Source organism: Alternaria metachromatica, assembly GCF_023757995.1.
Source record: "Alternaria metachromatica strain BMP 0045 chromosome Unknown scaffold_30, whole genome shotgun sequence".
NCBI classification, from domain to species: Eukaryota; Fungi; Ascomycota; class Dothideomycetes; order Pleosporales; family Pleosporaceae; genus Alternaria; species Alternaria metachromatica.
In genome coordinates, this window is record NW_026055521.1 from 200,298 (window position 1) to 221,785 (window position 21,488).

The 21,488-nt window shown below is 52.0% G+C and overlaps 4 protein-coding genes across 4 annotated transcripts; 1 reads left to right on the plus strand and 3 right to left on the minus strand.

Moving 5' to 3' along the window:
- Positions 1–718: 718 nt before the first annotated feature.
- Positions 719–4,273, plus strand: J4E83_009148 (uncharacterized protein; the record flags this gene model as incomplete). Its single annotated transcript, XM_049336040.1, has 1 exon — positions 719–4,273. The coding sequence occupies one exon, from the start codon at positions 719–721 to the stop codon at positions 4,271–4,273; it is 3,555 nt and encodes a 1,184-aa protein (XP_049184856.1).
- Positions 4,274–5,818: 1,545 nt separating this feature from the next.
- J4E83_009149 (uncharacterized protein) lies at positions 5,819–6,346 on the minus strand (the record flags this gene model as incomplete). The annotated part of the gene is made up of 1 exon (XM_049336041.1): positions 5,819–6,346. One exon carries the CDS (start codon positions 6,344–6,346, stop codon positions 5,819–5,821), a length of 528 nt encoding a protein of 175 aa, XP_049184857.1.
- A 9,020-nt stretch (positions 6,347–15,366) lies between these two features.
- J4E83_009150 (uncharacterized protein) lies at positions 15,367–17,177 on the minus strand (the record flags this gene model as incomplete). The annotated part of the gene is made up of 2 exons (XM_049336042.1): positions 15,367–16,781; positions 16,811–17,177. The coding sequence occupies 2 exons, from the start codon at positions 17,175–17,177 to the stop codon at positions 15,367–15,369; spliced, it is 1,782 nt and encodes a 593-aa protein (XP_049184858.1).
- An 895-nt stretch (positions 17,178–18,072) lies between these two features.
- Positions 18,073–21,310, minus strand: J4E83_009151 (uncharacterized protein; the record flags this gene model as incomplete). The annotated part of the gene is made up of 2 exons (XM_049336043.1): positions 18,073–21,028; positions 21,096–21,310. 2 exons carry the CDS (start codon positions 21,308–21,310, stop codon positions 18,073–18,075), a joined length of 3,171 nt encoding a protein of 1,056 aa, XP_049184859.1.
- Positions 21,311–21,488: the final 178 nt, after the last annotated feature.

Here is a 21,488-nt window from a genome sequence, read left to right on the forward strand (position 1 = left end):
TAGAGACTTGCAAGCTCCCCACAACGCCGCTCTATGAAAGAAAAAATCACTGAGACAGTATTACTCTTTCCATTGTAACGAACTTTTATTGGGAATTATTGTGTATAGAATGAGGTGATCTGTTAATATGGGAACGTAATGGCGATTTAAGATCATGCTCGTACACAACAGAAGTCTTAGATCTTCTAAGATGCTCTCCTTCACAATGTACATAGAGGAGATAATTCGAGTAATGATCGAATGATCACAATGGTCATCATGGTATTTCCGCAGGATAATCAAGTAATAGAATGTCGCAAGTTGTTCTTCCAGTATATAATTCCAACAGCTAATCGTTTCACAAGATCCCCGTGTATGACAAAGTTTTGGTGTTGGTGTTGTGTTGGTGACGGCTTGGCAGGCAACATTGGGCAGTGACCACATCTCTGGGCCGGACATGGATACGGCCGATCATGTTTATCCACCCAAGCCACTCCTTATTCCGCGACCGTCCGTTGCACATGCATGCGTGCTAGTGAACGACCTGCCGCGCGAATAATGCCGCGACCCTGATTTCTCCCGCCCACTCCATCAATCCCCCAACTATCCTAAGTCATCGCCTTCCCCCGCCGCCCGTCATCGCCGCCGCTGCCACCGACGCCGAGGCCGCGTTCCGTATCCCAGTCAATCGCTGCCGCTTACCTCGATCGAACCCGCAACGTCACCACCCTGAGCCTCGATGAACGCAGCGCGGCAGGCGTGTCGCCCCAAGCACCAGGTCCTGGTCCTAAAATGCTACCCAAAGGTGCAGAAGAGCGATGCCGAGGCCAAGGCCAATTCGAGCGAGTTGAGCTACCTGCTCTTCTACGCCAGCACGCGCCGCAGTAAGCTGCAAAAGGTCGTCGACTTTCTGGACAAGCGGGCGACCAAGGATGTGTGGAAGGTCCGGACGGGCAATGTGCAGGTCACGATGCAGATCATCAAGGCGCTGATTGAGAAGTGCCCGCGCGACCTCCCCCTCTATGCCACCGCTGTCCTGCATATCCTGCGCACAATCCTCAACTCCAACGACGTTACTATGGTCGAGGAGTCAGTGCCGACCTTCGAAGCCCTGTGCGCGCATCAGGACCCCGCCGCCCTCGCAGCCGACCAGGACTACATCAAGAAGTACGAGGAGATTGTACAACTATACGCCCAATTCGCGTCCAAGGAGACGGTCAAGACGGGCAAGGCACCAGTCAGCTGGCCGGTCGCGATCAGATACCGGAAGGCTGGGCTGCAGGCGCTCAAGGCCATTGCCTCGTCTGAGTCACTGGGGTCTGAGACTGGGCGTCAACTGGGTGCTGTCATACCAGTCATCCTCCTCAACATACACTCGGAGAGCGGCGCGTATCTCAAGCGGTTGGAGACGCGGGAAGCCACCAAGGGCGAACATGAGAAGGAGCTGGCATTGCGACGGCGGCAGAGTGTGTCCACCGCGCGGACCGACGACGACGACGGCGACCCGATCGCGGCATCTGGTACAACGGAGGATGCGGATAAGCTTGCGGAAGAAGAGGTGGGAGTACTGGCGCTTCAGGCTCTGAGGAGCATATTCCAGGGTGTGAATCGAGGACAGCTCCGGCTTGCGACGTCCGCTGTGCTCAAGTTCATCGGATCACATGTCAAGAGCCTGCAAGAAGCTGCACCGAACGAAAGCAGCCATTGGGCCACTACACTCATGGCCATGATCTGCGCATGGGTCCCCGTACAAGACAGATACACTATCCTGGTAGGCGCAGTGGAAGCCCTGGTCCGCAGTCCAATCGTAGAAGACGACCTCGAACGGCAGCTGACACTGGCGACAATCATCGACTACCTTCTCGCCTCGACGATCAACTTCATCGGACTGAGTGTCATGGATGTCCTGGTTGGGCTCATTTCTCACTCATTGCTACTCCTCCAGCTTGGCGGGCCGGGATCAAACATCGTACCGCATCATCAGCAGACAACATCTGTCGTATCGGAGAAGGAGGGTAGCAATGAATCGTCGACGGCCAATCTGGATAGTGTCGTTATGGAAGTCGTCAAGAAGCCTTCTGATGCGAGAATGCAGCTTCTGGATACAGTGCAGAGATGCATGGCGGATCTCGCGACGCATGTATACTATACCGATCAGATCTCTGATATGGTGGAAGCGATACTGAGCCGACTCAAGCCATCGCGGCTTTCGAGCGTTTCCTCCACCACTGAAGCGATACAGAACCCCGAAGGTGCGATAGATGCTGTAGCTGATTCCATCAGTATGCAGGAAAAGACGCACGTGGATCGGTTCTTTTCCTTCGAAACAGCACGCATCACTGCTCTCGATGCTGTCAAGGCCATCATCAAGACGGCCAACACACGGAGGCCGGATGGCTCATCGGCATCTGTGTCGCGGAGCAAAGTAGGTGTGAGTGTTTGGGAAGGCACACAGTGGCTTCTGCGTGACCCAAGCGGCCAAGTCAGGAAAGCATACGTCGATGCGCTGATCACCTGGCTGAACACGGAGAAGGACAAGGAAGATTTGAAGATTGTGGACAACTACAGGCGGAAGGAAAAGGAGAATGAAAAGAACGCGCTGGCTAGACGTGCAGTCTCGAATGCTTCGAACAGGGAGAGGGTGTCGAAACGTGGTAGGGACACGTTTTTGCCATTGCTCCATCTGGCGGTATACGAGAATGCGCTCCACTATGTCGACTCTGAGGCGGACTACCTACTCCTCCATCTACTGCTCACTACTCTGGTGAACAGGCTCGGAGTGAACGCAGCGAGGAGCGGATTGCCAATGATCATGCGGCTGCAAGAGGACATTGTCACCATCGAAGATCCCGGTGCTAAGCTGCGCCTGGGAAGCTTGGTACACGGCTACCTCTGGGCACTCAGCATGACCTTGGACTTTGAGGTTTCTTCTGTCGGTCGCGCCCTCCACAACGAGATCACGCGCAGAAGCAGCAAGGGTCTTTGGATGAAGAGCATACGCGTCCCGCCAATGCCGATTGAGCTGATAGAAACGCCTCACCCCACACCCGTGGCTATTCCGTCAGAGATTGTGGAGAACGAAGCGCTCAAGCCCTTTGACAACCGCGAGGCATTGGTCGAGAAGATATCGGAAGGTTATTCGACTTCCCTATACTCGCCGCCTTCGTCGCCTCCTGGCTCACCTGGCCGTACGGCGTCTGCGTCTATTCCTACCATTCATCAACCGACACAGCCCGTGAGCCAGCAGAGTGCACCGGAACTTTCGTTCAAGGTCCGAGAAGATCTCTTGGCGAACTGGAGTCGCGAAGACTGCTTGTCTTCTCACACGAAGGATTCGTCATCTGCTTCAATTTCCGGTTCCAAGACAGGCACACACTACACTGCCGCCACGCAGAAGAACAACTTCCTCGGTGTCAACATCCCCAACGGCAACCTCGATAGCAACGGTAGCTCGCCAGCCCAAAGCCCGCGACGCGCACACAGCAGACCCCCATCTGCAGCATACGGTCTGGTAGGCCGTCTCTCCTCGCCAAACCGCAGCCGCAGTCCAGGTGACACACCCAACAGCTCCTCCTCCCTCCGCTCCACAGTCCGCGTCGACGACCTCCGCCGCGCACTTTCCACATCCGGTGGCGGCGCCCCTCGAACAGGCTACTCGCACCGCGCCCCCTCACACCGACACCGCAAATCTTCTTCTGACCACGCGTCTTCAGCGAGTGACTCGCTCGTTAGTGTGCATTCCCTGTCGGATGCTTCTTTCATAACAACACACCCACCCACCACCGAGTCCCAACAACAGCTTCAAAATCCTGAGAGTCCGACTACACCCGCTGCGACGCTTACGCCTCGCCCGGAAGGAACGACGGGCATGAACTTTAACACGAATAACAATAATAACAACGGAGGTGCAGCGAACCCAAGAGAAAGTTCTTACACAATGACCAACCTCCCCCCCGTCCCTCCCATCCCAGAAGAACTCCGCACTTCTTCACCAAACGGCCACGGCCACAGTCAAAACAGTCAAAGCGATACCCGCGATTTCGCGACGAGACCCAAGACAGCGCCTAATGGAAGTAAAGCTGGGCGTAGTAGGAGTGTGAAGAGTGGGGTTAGTAGGGGCAGGAGTGGTGAGAGAACGGCGAGAAGGGGTACTGGGGGTGCGGGAAGTAAACCGGACTTTACGGGCTTTTTGGATAGTATTGGGGTTGAAGATGGGGATGAGGGGGATGATGGGAGTGTGAGTGTGGTTGAGAGTGTGGGGACGGGGGGTGGGGTTGGGAGGGCGCCTTATTAGTTTTGAGACGTTGGGTTGAAGGGGAGTTGGTAGAGGTGGTGATGGGCGAGGGAGAGGTGAGGTGGTATGGTTGGGTGTATTCTTTTCTTCTTATTTTCAAAGTTCAGTTGATGCTGTGTATACTTTGTCTCTTTTGTCTCGACTCGACTCTTGTTTCCTGTGTATTAGAGATGGGAAGAAGGATAGGAAGAAAACGGAAGAAGAGGGAGATGGAGAAGACGAGAGGCTAGAGATCCGGCTTCGGCCTACGATAATACCACTTGTGTTTACTTTGTTCAAATACGTCCAATTCAGTGTGCGGGTCATATGCTGCGCTTATCCAGAGCGTACTCAAGGAAGCACACAACCCCCGTAGAAAAGCAACACAAACAACCATCTAGTCCTTCATACACTTCAAACTCTTAAACCACTTCGGATCCCCCGTATCCGACAACCCAGGACACTCAAGCGGCCTATCCTCACTCCTCTCCCAAATCTCCACCGCATCCCTATTCTCCCCACACCCAAACTCCTTGTAGAACCTGCAGTTGCCGCCTAATCAACAAAATCCCAAAAATCAGCGATATCCATACCTAGGTACCTCAAAATACACAAGTTTGAATAACAGCAACCTAATTTTGGAACTTACCCATATCGGGTCCAATGGAGCGGGGCCGGCTCCCGGGTTTGTCAAAGTTCTCGCACCACGGTTGCGACTCGTAGGCGCGTGTGTGGCATTGTTTGGCGAAGTTCTGGAATAGGCACCATGTTACGCCGGGGTTCTGGGGTACGGCGGAGCAGTACGAGGGGGCTTGGGAGGGGTCGAGGTGAGAGCTTAGGCCGTAGTGCTTGAAGGTTGTGAAGGGCATGGCGGAGGTAAGGGCGAGGCTGATGAGGAGAGTGGGGAGTGTGAAGGAGTGCATTGGGGGCGTAGTATGTTGGATATTTGAGGTGTTGAGCTAGGATGCTTTCAGGGTTGGAGCTCTTGGTTGTTGGTCTAGGATCTTTATTTGCTTTGTGTTCTGACGTGGCAATTGCTGTAGTGATATAGACAAGTCAAGAGAGACCTAGGCTGTGTTTATGTACGCTAAATAACCATGCATCGTTTGCCAATGTCAAATTTGAAATTCCACATTGAGAAATCTTGATATATCTTGGTGTATCGAAGAAAAGCTATGTCTTGGAATGCATCGACTCTTGATTGCGCGAACACATGAAGACGGAGATTCCGAGATCAGGCCGGCCGCTGATGCCATCGTTCATCACACACAATACAGGTTATTTAGGCTGATATCGGTTTGGTATCAGGTTGAAGCTAGTGCATCATAGCTTAGCTATCTGCGGTCTTTACATCTTTGAAATGTTTAGTGCTATTTATTCGGGACTGGGTTCGTTACTTTGATACAACATGTAGATCAAGAGAGATGTCGATTCAGTGTTTCATTCCATACGAACGTAATACAAGTACATGAGTTAAACGTCAACTCAGCACAATCTGGCGTACACACACCGCGTTCCAAAATGCTCATCTACCTCCTCCTTCCACGAATAGCCCCGAATCCCCACCTAAACCGACCTGCGGGAATCCCTCCCCGGATAAGGATAACCCCCACTACCCTGGTATTCCCCTCCACTAGATCCATCCGAGTTCTCCGTCCCCTCGTTCTCCGTCCCCTCATTCTCCGTCCTACATCTCATACTCCCAAACCAATCCGGCTTCCCAGCATCACTCATACCCGGGCACTCCAACTTCGTCGTCGTATCGTCCTTCCAGATGCTGACCGGATCACCCCCACATTTGTTGTCCTTGAACAACTCGCAGTACCCACCGTGCTGAGGGCGGATGGAAAGGGGGCGCCTTTCTGGTTTTTCGTCGAAAGCCATACACAAGTCTCGGTCGGGGTAGTAGGCGTGCCATTCGCAGGGCCCGTTGAAGTTTGTGCTCAGGCAGTAGGTTACGCCGGCTGTGGTGCCTTCGGCTCCGGGTGCACAGTCTGGTTGGTCTTGGTTGGATGGGTCTGGGTTGGGGCTGGCGGCGAAGGGGAGGGCCGTTGCGAAGGTGATGATGAGGGGGAAGAGGGTGAGTGGGTGCATTGTGGTGTGTGAGGAGCGTGACTTCGTGTTGGTTGTTGCTAATTCTATGGATGCCGTGCTGTGTTGATGTGTGAGTTCTTGTGCGATTGATGTTACGTGTAACGATGAAGGAAGGGAGAAGTATGCTGTCAGGCCTATTTATGTCTGCTTTTTGCATCGTACAGTGCTGTTCAGCACTGCATTCAATGTTAGGAATCTCGACTTTGCTCGGCGCTTTGATAGGGCGTTGTGAAGCTTGGGTGTGATGGAGTGGGCTGGAAGGGACGCATCGTGCTGTTCATGTCGTGGTTATTATTGAAAAGAAGGACGCCAATGTAACCTGATCATCACATCTTCGCCGCCCGGGGAGGATATATTGGGGTTCTGCGTCCGCGTCAGTCTCTTTCCACCTCTTCTACACCATTGTGCCAGCAACGAACAAGAGCCGCCGCTACCTCAAGAATAGGCATCCTTCTTGCTGTCTAAACCCGAATCCAACTGGTCGATATGCTGAACATCTGCCCTGCATACCTGACCAGCATCTTCTTCGCCATCACCGCTACATCCCCCGTCAACACGCCCACAAGAGATACCATCGTCGTCCAAGTAATCCCAGCCACTGGCGGAGGGTTCAGCGGCAGTAACGCCGACCTACGCACCTTCACCGACCCAAACTCCCCTGTCTGCGATGTCAAAGTAGGCCGACCCGGCGGCGTCTACATCTGCCCCGGCCCAAACTTCACGCCTTCCGCAACTCAGACATGCAAGTGGTGGCCACCTCCTGCTGCTGCTGACGAAACAGTCTGCATTTCTTACCAAAAAGAAATCGGTCTTGCTTTGAGTCGTCCTCAGTCCATTGGACCTGACCCGGGTGGCTACTGCCTTCTATACCAGGAGCCGGATTGCAAGAATGGGGCGCAAGCTCATATCATAGCTAATGGACAAGCGTACAAGTAAGTTGGTCAAGATAACGAGAGCATCGGGAGATTTGCTAACTCTAGTAGTACTATTGGGTGTCCTGGGTTGAACGGTGACTTTGGGATTGTGAGTTTGCAATGTTGGCCGAGTACGCGGCGGTGGAAGTGACCTCGGGATGGCGGAATGGCGGAGGAAAGGACAGATGTTGTGATTTCGACTGTGGCATATTGCGTTTATATATTTGTGGTAGGAGTCAGTTGTAGGCGCGAATAGAAATTTCGAGCTTTGAGTTGAGATCAGCGGGCGTTTCGTGACGGTTTTGAAGTGCGCACGAAATGAGTTGTTTGATGACGTAATCCACACGCACTAAGCGGAGGGAGGTTTTTGATCCTCTATCATCAACCATGCACCTAAAGTCTTAGTCTGACAATCACATGACGCCGTTCCGATACTGCGTTTGTAGCTGCCAGCCTCGCGTCCACTGGCTAGGTACCATACCTGCCGTCACCACTTGACTTCAGCACCACGTCGCTACACCACACCTGGGCAGCCACCTCACTAAAGAACTAACACTTGAGCATCAATGTTCAGAAGGAAACGCGGCCCCAATCACATCTCCAGAAGAATCCATCGAAGTAGCGCGCAAATGCGTCGTGACGGAACCTTAGTTGCTTTCTTTCACTCTAGAGAGGCAGCGCAGCCATCGCTTTGTGGCCCGCCTCATCGATTCACCAAAACAACATTTTCGATAGCCAGAGATCCCAGCCACCCAAATTCATAGTAATACAATTAAAAATGTCGCCCTCAGACACCCCAGCATCGCGACCGAAGCTGCCGGAGTCGGTCCACCAGTATTCATCACGACTAGACGTATCGCAAGGACCTCTGCGCGCAACCTCAGATAGTGTATTAGTTAACGAACAGACTGGCGATTATGTCAATCTCGACCTTCCACCGCGCAACCGCGACGCTCTTAAGCCCGCACCCACAACGGGTATAACCACCGCCAAGACTCCCATCATTAAACTTCCAGAAGCTAGTAACGGCGGAAATAGTCTTAACGATCCACGCAAACGAAAGTCTGTAGGGCAGGTATTCAAAGACATGTGGACGAAGCTTCGGTGATTGCCTGCCGATCAGAGGCGCTCTTACAAGATAGAAGATTGAATACGTGTAGTCAAGGGAAGAGCATCATGTCTATCGAAGCTGTAATCGGATCGCGCACAGTCAAACAGTGTTTGACTTGACTTTACGCCAGTCGTTGAATTAACCTAGAGGTAAGTAACACCCTCAATGACACTCAATGTGCAAGCATCAACGTTACCCATACTTCAGACGCTGTACGTCGCGAAAACGAGGAGTAACTCTGCTTTTATGTAAAGCACCAAACACGCTGCGTGCACTCTTCGTATACCTCTCCAGATCGCCATTGTCTGCGATACCTCGGAGCTCTTCAAGAACAGCACTTCCTTCCAATCACTGCGTGAAGCATTAGCTAAAGAGCAATAACATCACTTAAGCCCCCAATCGATCATGTTACAATCAAACATACACTACGAGCAGTGCATTGCCACACGCAAGACACCGTGCCACGTGAATAAGGTAAAGTCGAGTGCCAACACAGTCTAGGCTCTTCAAACTACATGCTTGATCTGCTAGCTATGTGTGAATCTCTACATTATCAAGTGCTCAGTATGTTACTAGCGAGTCGTCAGATACAATCAACCTGTTTGTTCGCTAAGAGTAGCAGCATGTATATATATTCCGCTGTGCTCCACGTATCTCTCCCCAGAACAACGACAACTATTACACTTACATTTCCATTACACTACACTGCCAACATCTCAGCAATCTACTGCCGGTCAGTAGCTTACTTATATACCCTTTATTTAATCAAGAACTCGAACACCCGAACACGAAGATCTCCCACGTATACCTAGTCAATCACTGAGATGGCCAACGAACCCAGTGATTATGATATTCGACAGGCAGAAGACAATGCTAGGAAACGGGCTAGGCAAATTCTTACTGAAAATACGTGGATACAAGGACGGGTCAGGACGGCGTTCATCCAACATTTCAAAATCCACTTAGTTGCCAATTATAAAGACAGGTGGGTTGCGACCTCTAAGAATAGAACAGTCAGAGTGCAAAATTTCTCGGAAGAAGAACTTCACGTTATCATAACGAGAGTTTGCGATGCTGTTTGGAATGGACCACCCCCTCAAGAGATCAACTGTAGAGGCCGTGCTAAGAATGGGCGTGGTGCCTATATCTATCCAACCTCAAGATCTACCCGCCTTTTCACAAACGGACGTCCACTAACCCATATAGATAAAGACTTCATGGCCCAGAACTACGGAATTCATGCATTCGATATTTCCAGCGCCTTCATTAATGAGAAGCAGCGCGCCGACGCAGAGGAAATAGACGCCATAATAAAGGAGCATGCTCGTGAACCCTCTCAAGCTCGTTCTCGTGCAGCTACACCTGCACCCATATCTCGCCCGGCTTCTCAAACAAGCAATAAGAGTAATAAGTCTGAGTATCAAGATTTGTTCAAACAATTCATGATTTCTAGAACACCCACACCAAATCCAACTGGAATTCCGGGGCCATCAGGGTCTACTCGTACCCATCGCAAATCTCAAGAACCTAGTCCAGGACCTGGTGATAAACGCGGAAATAGTGCGATTCGTACACCGACGCATGAGCGCTCTATGGAAGTGAGGACAAGCTCGCCATCAAGCGCTGGAAGTAATCCTGCAGCAGGTCATTCACCCTCGAGATTGCCAGTACCGAAGAGGCCGAGAGCAGGATCATCGACGAGCAATTTTGGTGTCACACAAAATAGAACAACAAGTGTTCCATCAAGTCCTCTTGCACCTACATCATCGAGGAACACCCCAAGTCCAGCATCAACGGGCAGCGGCCAACAACAAGGATACACCGGTAAAGGCAAAGGACGGAGGTTATGAGAGTGATGAAGGTGCATAGCCGGCTTGCATGAAAAGTCTCAGAGCCAGGGTTTTAGTCGATGTACACATAATAGTTAAGCGTTGTGTATTCTTGAAGTTTTTCAGCGGTGTTATATGTACATTCGGATATGCAGCGGTGTTTCATGGGTTTATACAAGACAAGCGGCTTTGCAATAGACATTGCGGAGCGGCATAGGTAGCTGGCTAGTCATTACTAATTCTTGGCATGTACCGTAATCTACAACATTCTACATATCTTTTCAATATCGATCCCGACTCTCGTTCTTCGATGCTTGTGTTGCGTAGTTGTTCTTATCTCTCGATCGAAACTTGTCGCACATCCTAGGGAAGTCGCGCAAGTCTTCCCAATACTTCTAAATTTACGCACATATAGCGCGGGTTCTGCATACGCACACTACCTCGAGACTTTTGTTTGCGAGTATTTCAATATTTAGATCTTCATGTGAGCTGTAGTTCATACGCCCGAACGGCATGAAGGCCTGCGCATCGCTTGTTTGTGCCTAACAAGCGGGTATACTAGTCTCTCAATAGCATGACGTGAATTGCACGGCTTTCGACAGCGATCAATCGCGTCACAGACAATAGCCATTGTTCGAGTAGCTTTTCTTGAACTCTGGTATTGTCACGTAATAAGTCAAATATCGAGAGTCACATACAAGAAGTCAAGAGGAGAAAGTCACCAAGATAGAGTCACATACGATTCCTGAAGGCCGAGAGCGTTTGTCACTGCTAGATATAAATGGTTAGACGTGCTGTACTTTTCCTTCTGCAGACCACCAACAACAACCACAACCACTACTTCCACCATTCCAACGTTATATCAAAGCTCCAACAATCTACTGCCAGTCAGTAGCTTACTTATATACTCTCGAACTAATCGAACACTCGCACACTCGAACGCTCGAACACTCAAACACTCAAACACTCAAACACTCAAACACTCAAACACTCAAACACTCAAACACTCAAACACTCGAACACTCGAACACTCGAACACTCGAACACAAAGATATCCCAACGTATACCTAGTCAATCACTATGTCGACCAACCGCGCCGGCGAACCCTATCCAAGCGATATAAGGAGAGAAACTAAAAACGGAGAAGAACGGGCTGGGGAAATCGTTGCTGCAAATCCTTGGATAGTGGGACAGGTGAAAATGGACTTTATTCGACATTTCGCAACCTTTTAGGTCGCCCTTTGGAGACTCAAGTTCGATTTAGCCCGTGTAAATGGTATCCGAGCGAAAAGAAATACGGAAGCCGAACTTCACACCATGCTCACGAAAACTTGCCACGCGGTTTGGCAAGGGCCACCCCCTGGAGATCTCTACATTCCAGGAGTCGCTAGCTCTAGAGGGAAGGAGCGTGGTGCCTATATTTATCCAACCCCAAAATCTGCCCGCCTTTTCACCAATGGAGATCTACTAAGCGAGATGAATCCAGATGTAGTGCGCAGCGTCATGCAAGGTACTACGGGCGGTGTCGGGGCTACACAATCAGGTACTCTACAAACAAGACAAGCATCGTCAACACAACAGCTTGGGAATCAACATGTAGGGTATTCTACACAACCGCCACCTCAAGGTACTTCTGGTAGGGCCAGTCGCCAGGAAAGTCCTTATGACCCTGTCGCCGAACTGGCGAAAATTCTCGATGATCCTAAAAATCAACCTCAGCATGATTTTCGCAATGAAAATCCGATGAACCCACAATCGAAGTGGCCCGAAACCGCAAAAGCGTGGGGAAAAACACCCGCAAGCGGCCCGAGTGGTGCCTCTTTCAGCTCGTGGAGCGCACTTAACTCAAGAGTAGCCAACAGTGCTCTACAGACTGGATCTCCCCTGCCACAGCCATATCCGCCACATTCTACAGCCCCTCATCATGATAGTTCACGTACACAACGAGTTAATGCACCAGCACCCACCAGCGGATACCGAGGTATTCCACCAGCACCCACCGGCGGACACCAAGGTATTATACAGGCACCCGCCGTCACACCACAACATACTATAGCACCTGCAGCGGGTGGTGGACGAGGCTACGGCCAAGGATCCGCCCATCCCAATCCTGTAAGTAGAGGTAGAGGCGGAAGTTCTAGAGGGAGGGGGCGCGGGAGGGGACGCGGTACCTGAGTTTAAGATGCATGGTACGTACACAGTACGTGGAATCGGAGATGGTATAAAGGGATTGCCGGCGGTGTTATTCTTTCTTTGCGTGGGCGTTGTCTCCAGCATAATGTTTCGAGATTCGATTGCTTCTCTGTTTACGGAGCGATGGTTTACGGACGGACACGGTCGTCCGTTCTCTTTTCTTTGCTCATTGCGGTCGGTATATCGGACAGGCTTTCTGGAAAGGCCTTGTTTATCAGTGCGTGTTTATAGCGCGGTTTCGGTATCGGGTCGGTGGTTTGCGATGGTTGTGAGTGCGGGTCTTTCTGTAGCGAGTGTGTTTATAATATCGGAGGGTTAATACTGGGACTTGAGAATGCGGACATGTACATAGCTAGACGAAAATATAAAAATACAAAAAAACGATGCAAGGGTGTTCATGCGCTGGGACTGATGTGGCGACGATGGCGCCGAGCGCATGGATGGTGGGTGAAGAGTAAAAGGAAAGGCGGCACGCGCAAAGACCAGCGATACGCAATACTAAACTAGTATGTTGGAAGCGATACCACCGAGCAGTACGATCCACGCAACGGCGAACAACACACGCGATGATAAAGGAAAGAGCACCACGGTGGTGGTCGGAGACGTGACGCGTCGATATCACGCTAGCAGCTTACGTCATCAACCTCGGTGGTTCCACCATGAGGTCACAACCTCATTCCGCAACCTCATGCCACGCTCCCATCCTTCATTGCACAGCCCCATTCCATAACGAAGGACAGAGTGCACCTTTGACTCACACTGGGGCCTAGTCATGGCTAGACCTCATTACGCAATCCCATCCCACAGGCACGTTCCTCATTCCACAACGAAGGACAGAGCGCGCCTTTGACTCAGATTGCGACCTGGTCATGGCTACACCTCAGCCCGCAATCACGATGCCGATCATCATCGTCGCCATGCGCACCCAACGCGAACACTACCGCCACACCCAGCGCCAACCCATACATTCGCATCCTGATGTTTCGTAGACATGACGCGTTTGTCTCCCATTTTTGAGACACGATGACAGCGTCATGCAGATGGTGTCACGAACCACCGTTACCGAATATCTCCCCCCCCCCCAATGTACTCAATCAAAGTACCCTCGCGAAAAGACCCCTTGGGCTCGAGCGCGAAAGACAGAGAAGATGATGTCGCATATGTTTAATGATGAGAAAGAGAAGACGCGAGCGCGCAGAAACATGTATACTTTCTCAGTGGAATTTGGAACGAAAACATCATTTTGTGAGCCAGTGGTTTCGGTCACTCGCAGCTGCGAGATGACATAGAAGGTGGAGAACGCGTAAACGATGACGGGTTTTATACTCTAGCACCGTATCCGACGCTCTTGTCGTAATTTCCTTCGTTGTCGAGTTTTGATGAAGCGCAGACGAGACGCGCAGGACATGCGCTTTTGATTCTTGCGATTTTGACATCGGAAGTACAGCCCCATCTCCACGAACGCACACATGTCAATTCCGACCAGAGTTTTCTAGAACGCCATGGCTAACGATTGTTGCGATTTAGATGTAAGAGTTGGAACGCAGAACGAGACAGCCATCGGCTTGATCGAACTAACTTTTGGACCCAGACATAAGTCTCATTTCGCCCCATTTTGGTAAAAGGCAGGAAAAAGAGTGCGACAACAAACTTCCCACAATCCCGATCGAAGCTTTATACCCGCCATCAACGCCAGCCTCGGCCGTGGAGCCAGCCCAGACGGCGCAGCGCACATCATCATCCCGTAGACGCGTTTTGGAAGAAGTTTACATCACCGCGCGGGCAAGTCCACAGCACATCGCGATGTGAACCATGTCTTTCAGCCACCGACATTTGAGTGGCTCAAACAGCTTTTAGTTCAATGAGAGAAGAAGCGCGCAGCATATCTCGTCGGATTCATTTTTTTTTGGTCGACCAGGCCAGCAGATCATGACGTGGCTTTTGATGATGTTTGGAACATGACCCAGGGAAAGAAGGATGTAAGATGACAGGAACAGTCGCGAAGTCGACGTGAATATAGAGAGGAGACAACCAGGCGAGCACATCTTCACTTCTCTTTATCCTTTCGGTCTTTTCAAAACATCGACGGTCGCTCACGACTTTTTGGTGTGGGTTTGACAACATGACTCGTTGTTCTTTTCATTTTCGTTGTGCGGCGTTGAAGTTTATGGAGAGGAGAAGATCTCTGCTTCGCACATTGAAGAGGCTGGGGAAATTTTGTGAAGAGGAAGAAGACCGAAGACAGACATTCAGGAAACGCATCGCTCTTTTGGAGAAAGCACCACATGGCCGAAGCGCATTGCGTTTTTGAGAAGAGACCCGGAAAGTAGGTATGTGATGGGGATGAAGAAGTGGTGAGAAGGGGGGGTTTATATATGCGTCCACGGGCTACCATATCACGTGCATCAATCTCTTGACGGCGATGGCGGGAATGAGTGAGCAAGTCCAGATTCCAATTAACAAGGACGCAGAAAAGCATGACCAGTCTATCAACGCGCATCGAAGCCATCACGAGTTGACCAAGAGGAGGTATGTTTCAAAATGAGTAGATTGCATGCCTCAGCCGCTGCATATTTTGGTGCTAAAAGAAGTTCCAGATATCCCGTTTCCCGCTCGCAAGACTCAACTTTTGAGATGATCAAGATGATGAGCAGCAAGTCAAAAGAGTCGATCGTCCAAGTCATGTCCACGCTGCCGCCTCGCGTTGAACCAAAACTCATGGGTATATCGCAGCGCCTTTTGATGGCCATGAGTTCCGTATAATGATCGCAGACAATCCTGCAAAACCCCGAAAGCAAAACCCATGCCGGAAATCATCGCCCGATGAACATGCAAACGTCATCCAGCGTTCATCGCAGATATGCCAGAAGCCTAGTGATCGCTTCACCGTCCTTCTCCAAGAGCTCGTCAAGCGGACGTTCAGGGCTCGTCGCCGTGTGCACCATACACGCCATGCTCATCCCCACACCCCACCTAAAGCTTCAACGGCTTCCTGTAGAACGGGCCGCGGTAGTTCTGAAGCCCACCCTCACAGTCCAGTCCCAGGAACGGGGAACCATAGTCATTTTTCAGGAACCGCCTGTCCTTGTGATCGACATACACCCCCTCTTTCATCGCCGACTCGGACAATCGACCGTTGATGCATGCGATATCCAGCTTTTGCGGGCCCATCTTGCGCAGCATTTTGGTGTAGATTTCCTTGACGCGGAGGACTTCTTCGCGGGGGCGGCAAAATTTGAAGCCGTAGTCCCGTTGTAGACATGCAGGCGGTTCGTCGTCAATCGGATCCTGAATGAACTGCCGGAGACGCCAGACGGTGGAGCGTTTGGTGGGTGGCGTGGAGAGGAAGGTCTTGAGGTAGGGGAATAGGTCGCGGAAATGGCTGTATTCGTACTTATCGAAAAGCCGCACGATGAAGTTCGTTTCTAGAGCACTCTGCAGTTCACGGAATGCGGCTTCGGGACCTTTGGCTTCCTTGAGTAGTGCGACGTAAAGCCCTGCTAGCTGCCTCTCTTGCTCCTCGTCCTTAGCGGTCACGAAGCCAAATGCGTACCATGCGGTTGTGTCTGTTGGAAGTAGCCTCTCTCTCAGTATAGTGCCAACCAGTTGCGCCGTTTGTTGCTTGATTGCGGGCTGCAGGGAATGGAGAGAGAGACCCCGATCTTGTTGGTTCAGGTAAGGTTGCACCGCGGTCATCAGCGGACCGAGGCTGGCGAGAGCTGGCTGAGGAGAAGGAGAGGGAAGAGGAAGGGGAAGAGATGGTAGGATAGGAGCTGCAATTGCCGTTTCGATGCATGTCGCTTCGTACCGGTGCATCCGCTTCGACTTCTCCTTCCGAGGTGGTGAGGACGGCTTGACTGTGTTCGGTGGCGTCGCGCTCGCCATCGGAGTCGCGAAAGATACGTTCTTTGCCGGTGAGCTGGGCCTCAGGTGGAACGTGACATTCCTAAACGTCTGCGAAGACCTAGCAGCCCGGACTAGGGTGCTATACACGCGTTCGGGAAACCCCAGGGTGCATATGAGATCGAACAACTTATTGGCGAAGTGAGTCTTCTCGAGGATAAACCTCATCCGGTCTCGCAAGTTGAGAAGTACCCTCGTCATCGTTGATGCAAATTGAACGAGCTGATTCAACTCCTTCATCGAGCCGTCGAACGCTTGGACATCATGAGATAGCCTGATAATTTTGTCACCGAGCTCTCGGTCCAGCAATGAGCCTTTGACGTCCATGTCGTCGATGCCGAACATCCTCGTGACGAGTTCGTCGAATGTAACCTGGTTTTCTCCAAAGCTCTTTTGTATACTTCGTATGACCTGTTCGATTTTATCGTAGTTGGCGATAAGAATGATATCCCATAGTTCTGAGCATGCGCGATCAAGTGGCGGCCCTAGACATGTTAGCGACGAACGCTTATACTCAGGTATAGCATACCAGAAGGATGCATCGCAACAGCGGCCAGCCCATCTTCAAGCTCGCGCACAAATTTCCGTAGTCCTTCATCGAGCGCAACGCTTGGCCGGGGCGATTGTATGCCTCTCGTCAAGAAAATGTCCATAGCGTTGCCGTTGGGTGCCTCTCGTATGTTCGCTGCGGTGCCTAGCATCTTTAATAGGCGCCTCAAAAAGCGGTCTTTAAGGCTTAACAGTATACCTAGTCCTTTAGTTGGTATGAGTCCAGTCGAGTCGTCGATAAGATCCTCCTCGACGAAGATGCCATAGGGATTTTCTTCGCAAGGTTCATTTCGAGGCGCTACGCTCGCTGATTGCTGCAGTTGTGAAGTCATATTACCGGGGTAATGGATGTCCTTCCGTTGAAGCGAGACGTAGGTTCGAGATAAGGTTAATTATCGTTAGAAGTATAGGTTAAGTGTTTGGAGCGGCGCCGTCTTGGTAACGACCTATGCCGCCAGTCAGTAAAACTCGTTTTCGGGGTGTATCAAGATCAAGGGACTCACAGCTTATACGCGCAGCGTCTTCGAGCGCAAAACTACGTCGTAATTGCCGTTCCTCTCGTTCGGGACAACTTTTCCGCTCGACTGTGGCCGACTTTCCGATTGATAGATGTACCGTGAGGAGGGTTACTCCATAAGGTATTCCCCGAAAATTTGGGCAATAAGACTTGCTTTTCAGAATCTTCCGAGCGTGATGCAGGAGAGGCGGAGGTCCAGACTGAGACGTTGATATAGACGACGGCAGCGATGACTGAGGCGGCTGCCTTTACCTTTACCTTTACTTCGGGTCGCCATCACGCCGGGCCGCAGTGACGTAATGCGCTCGCAATGCATTGGCGGGAGAACCGCGATATGATAGGAAGAGGCAAAAGGTAAGAGAGCGGTATGGCGAAGGGCCGTTCTGGGCCAATCTGGCGCGTTTGACACCGGAAGGAGCAGGAGCGAACGGCAAGGATCAAGATCGTGGAACGACGAGACGGTGTGAGGAAAGAACGAACGAGCGAGTTGCACATGAGGAACTTCTTACATGGTTCTTACATTGAACACAAGAAAAACAGAAAAGACGCTGCAAGCGATGCTAATCCAACAACAACCAAGCCCGCGCCGATGCATGCGATGCTATACAACTATCTCAGCCCGCTTACTTAGATACTGAGGCCAGTGAGGGCCGGAATAGACGCAACAGCAGCAGTACTACAACCACCACCACCTCTCCACCTCTCACCACCTACCCCCCAAACCCAAACACCTCCGCCGTACTCAACATACTCATCCTCGTCCCCCACAGCGCAATAACAATCAACACCACATCCACAACCAACAAAACCACCGCACCCACCATGAACCTAGGACAAAAGATCCTATAAAGCATAAGATGCCTCCTCAGATGCCCCGCCCACATCGTCGTCGCCAGATTAACAGTCGCATAAAACAAAACATGGGTAGCCACCGCCTTCGTAACCACACTCAACAAACCCTTCTTCTGGGGTTTAACCTTCCAAAGCACACACGCCGGAACCGCGATAGCACAAAGAATCTGTGCGCCGAACGTGTTGAGGATGACGATGATGGGGGTCCATGGGTAACGTATCTTGGTCAAGGGGATGAAAGCGGATTCCCATTGGATGCTAGAGAGAGTGGCTTGGTGGCCTGTCTTGAAGAAGTGGAAGGAGCCGAGGAGGCCGAGGACAACGGGGCCGATGGCGGATTGACGCAGGTTGTTTGTGTCGATGATTTCGAACAAGGAGAAGAGTTGCCAGACTAAGATGCCAATTGCACCTGCGCCCATGGGTTTCTGCAACACGGCGACGGCGAGGTACCAGATCGTGATTAAGAGGGCGTAGCGCGAGCCGTGGACGTTTGCGAAACCGTGGATGATGACTTCTTCCTTGGGGGCGCCGTTTTCGTCGACGCCGCCGTCTTTGTTGATGATGACGTTGAGGAGGGGCTTGGACCAGTTGTAGATTGAGTAGCCAAAGGCCATGCTGATGGCGAGCACGATCTGGGCGAGGAAGCGCTTCGTGATGCGGATGATGTTTTCCCAGCCGGGGGCCCATTCGCCGTCGTCGGCGGCGTCGAGGGCCCAGTAGGCGGCGGACATCATTAGGCCGAAGCGCAGTGCGAGACCTATCCAAAGGGTCGCGTAGTGCTGGTAGCTCTTGGTGCCGTCGTAGTAGCTCTTGATGAACGTGGGGATGAGGATGGCGGCGGCTACGGGAATAGCGAGTTGCCATGGTGCAGATGTAGTAGACAGAGTGGATCCGTAGTATGTAGACTTGCAGTATGGCATCTGCTCTTCTCTGCACAGTCTCGAGAAGCTTGCAACCCTGAGCAAGATGGTGAACAGGATGGAGTGGTAAGCGCCTAGGGTGCGGTCTGAAATGCTCTTTCGGCGGAAAGATGAGATAAGTGCAAGAACACCAAAGGTGGTCAGGAAGTACAGGAGAATCTCGTCCTCCCAGATGGTGAATGAGTTGGCTGCAAAGCCGCCAGAGAGCGCAAGTGTGAAGATGACACTCGTCCATCCCCAAATGCTGTTTGGCATCGGAGGCATTAGGCGGTAGCTCAGCGAGTAAAAAGTAGAAGCGCAGCCGACGATTCCAGTGAGAGCAGAGGAGAGGACAAGAACGTGCGACTTGGCGTCCACTGGCATGAAGATGGTAAAGCCAACACCAACGATACCTCCGAGGACCAGACCAATGGCACCTCGGGTGAAGAAGACGGGAGTGACGTCGGCACGATCGCCATGGAGGATCCTAGCGTAGAGTGCGACTACGATCAGACTGGCGGCCAAGACTGTGACACCACTGACCATCCTAGGGACGTCAAATCGAGCCCAAAGATCGCGACAGATGCGGAGCGTGTCGCGCTGGTAGGCACCGAAAGCCTCGTACGCCTGGCGCATCTCGTCACTGTTGGCCTTAGCCTTTCCGAGCGAGTTCCACGCGTCATTTGCGTTCTTCCAGAGGGCAAGCGAAGAAGCTCGTGCGCTATCAGCAATGCCACGAACCTTGGCATACTCATGTTGGTAGTTGTGGATCTGAGCAGCGGTCAGGCGGTTGACGGTCGCCAAGTTTTTGTAGTCAGCACCGTCCTTGCCGATGAAAGCCTCTTCGATGGGCTTTCCGAGGTTGTTGAAGGGTATGGGCATACCCAGAAGAAGCGAGAGAGTTGGGACGAGGTCGATCTGTCCGACTGGCCGAGTCTTTGCGTTGGCTGGAGGCGCGACATAGGCAGGATTGCTGCGTCCGAATACACCCTTCTTCGAGTACATCCACAGGGCCGCCTGGATCTCATCATCTGACTCTCCTCCATGGTCACCCTTTGCGTCCATACCATGGTCTCCCATAACAACTAAGAGGGTGTCGTCATCGATGGACCTAATCATGCGCTGGAAGACCTTGTCCATCTCGCTCAACTTCGCGGCCATGGCAGGGTGATCGGGTCCGTAACGGTGTCCAGCATGGTCCACGCCCAGATAGTGACCAAATATGACATCCCACTTGTCGGCATTCTCAGCCTGCAAAAGCGGGAAAATGTGCTCACTCACGCCATAGTCAACAGTGTGTAGATCCCAGACGTTGAACGAATCGTACGCGTGCGTGAGGTTCGGCTCGAAGTAGTCCGGGAAGAGAGCGTGCCATGTGTCGTCACCGAGGTGAACCATCCTCTTGCCCGCATTCTTCAATTGTCCCACCAAGTTATCCTCAAGAATCTCCTGGCCCGCAAAGTTGCTACCCACGTCGATAAATGTAGGCAACGTGCCCGTTGTGAGCCCCTTCAACCTCTGCATCGTGGCCGTCGGCGGATCAGCGATGAAGGGCAAGAGGAACGCGTTCTGAGGCTGATTCCTCGCCGTCTCGTATAGCACGGAGAAAGCATTGTGGAAGTGGCGCGGGGCGATTGGAGGGGCTTGGGACGGGTTCTCGGCTTCGACAGCGAGATCGACAGGTTCGAATTGTTCGGGGAAGGGCACAGTGAAGTCATATCGCAGCGCGTCGACGATGATGACGACTGCTTTGTTGAATGTCTTCGGGTGCCAGCACCCCTTTTCCGCGTCGCCCGGTGTGTACGCGTTCGCAGAGTCGATTGGGGGGACAGCGCATTCTGACTTGTGGTCGAGCACCAATCGCGTGAGAAGGAAGCCGCTGGTGAAGAGGTAGATACCGAGGATGTGGAGTATTCTGGTAACCGTTAGCGATGCATGTCTTGAGGGGAAAGCCGGGAGAGGGCTGCGATGGGGAAACCTACAGTATGAAGGTAAAGAAAGCGACGATGATGCCATGAGCAGCCTTGAAGTGCACCTGCCCAAGCCTCTTCGCCTTATCAGGGTCGTGTACAGCTGTCCGCTGACCTTGTGACGGCTGCTGCTGCTGTGGCTGTTGCGCCGGCTTCTGAACCTTGGGCGCGGTGCTCCGGCCGGCGGTGATGTCGGACAGAGGCGTGAAGACCTCGCCGTTCTCCATGACGGATAGAGAGGGGTGGCCAATTGGCGCTTAGCAGATGCCAAATGGAAATTCAATGGGATTCAAATGGCTGAAGAGGCCTCAAGGAGCGACAGAATCCATGGGGAGAAAGTTGGTGCGCTGTTTACAAAAGTGAGGATGTGTCGCAAGCATCCACAAGTGGATCACCCATTTCGCC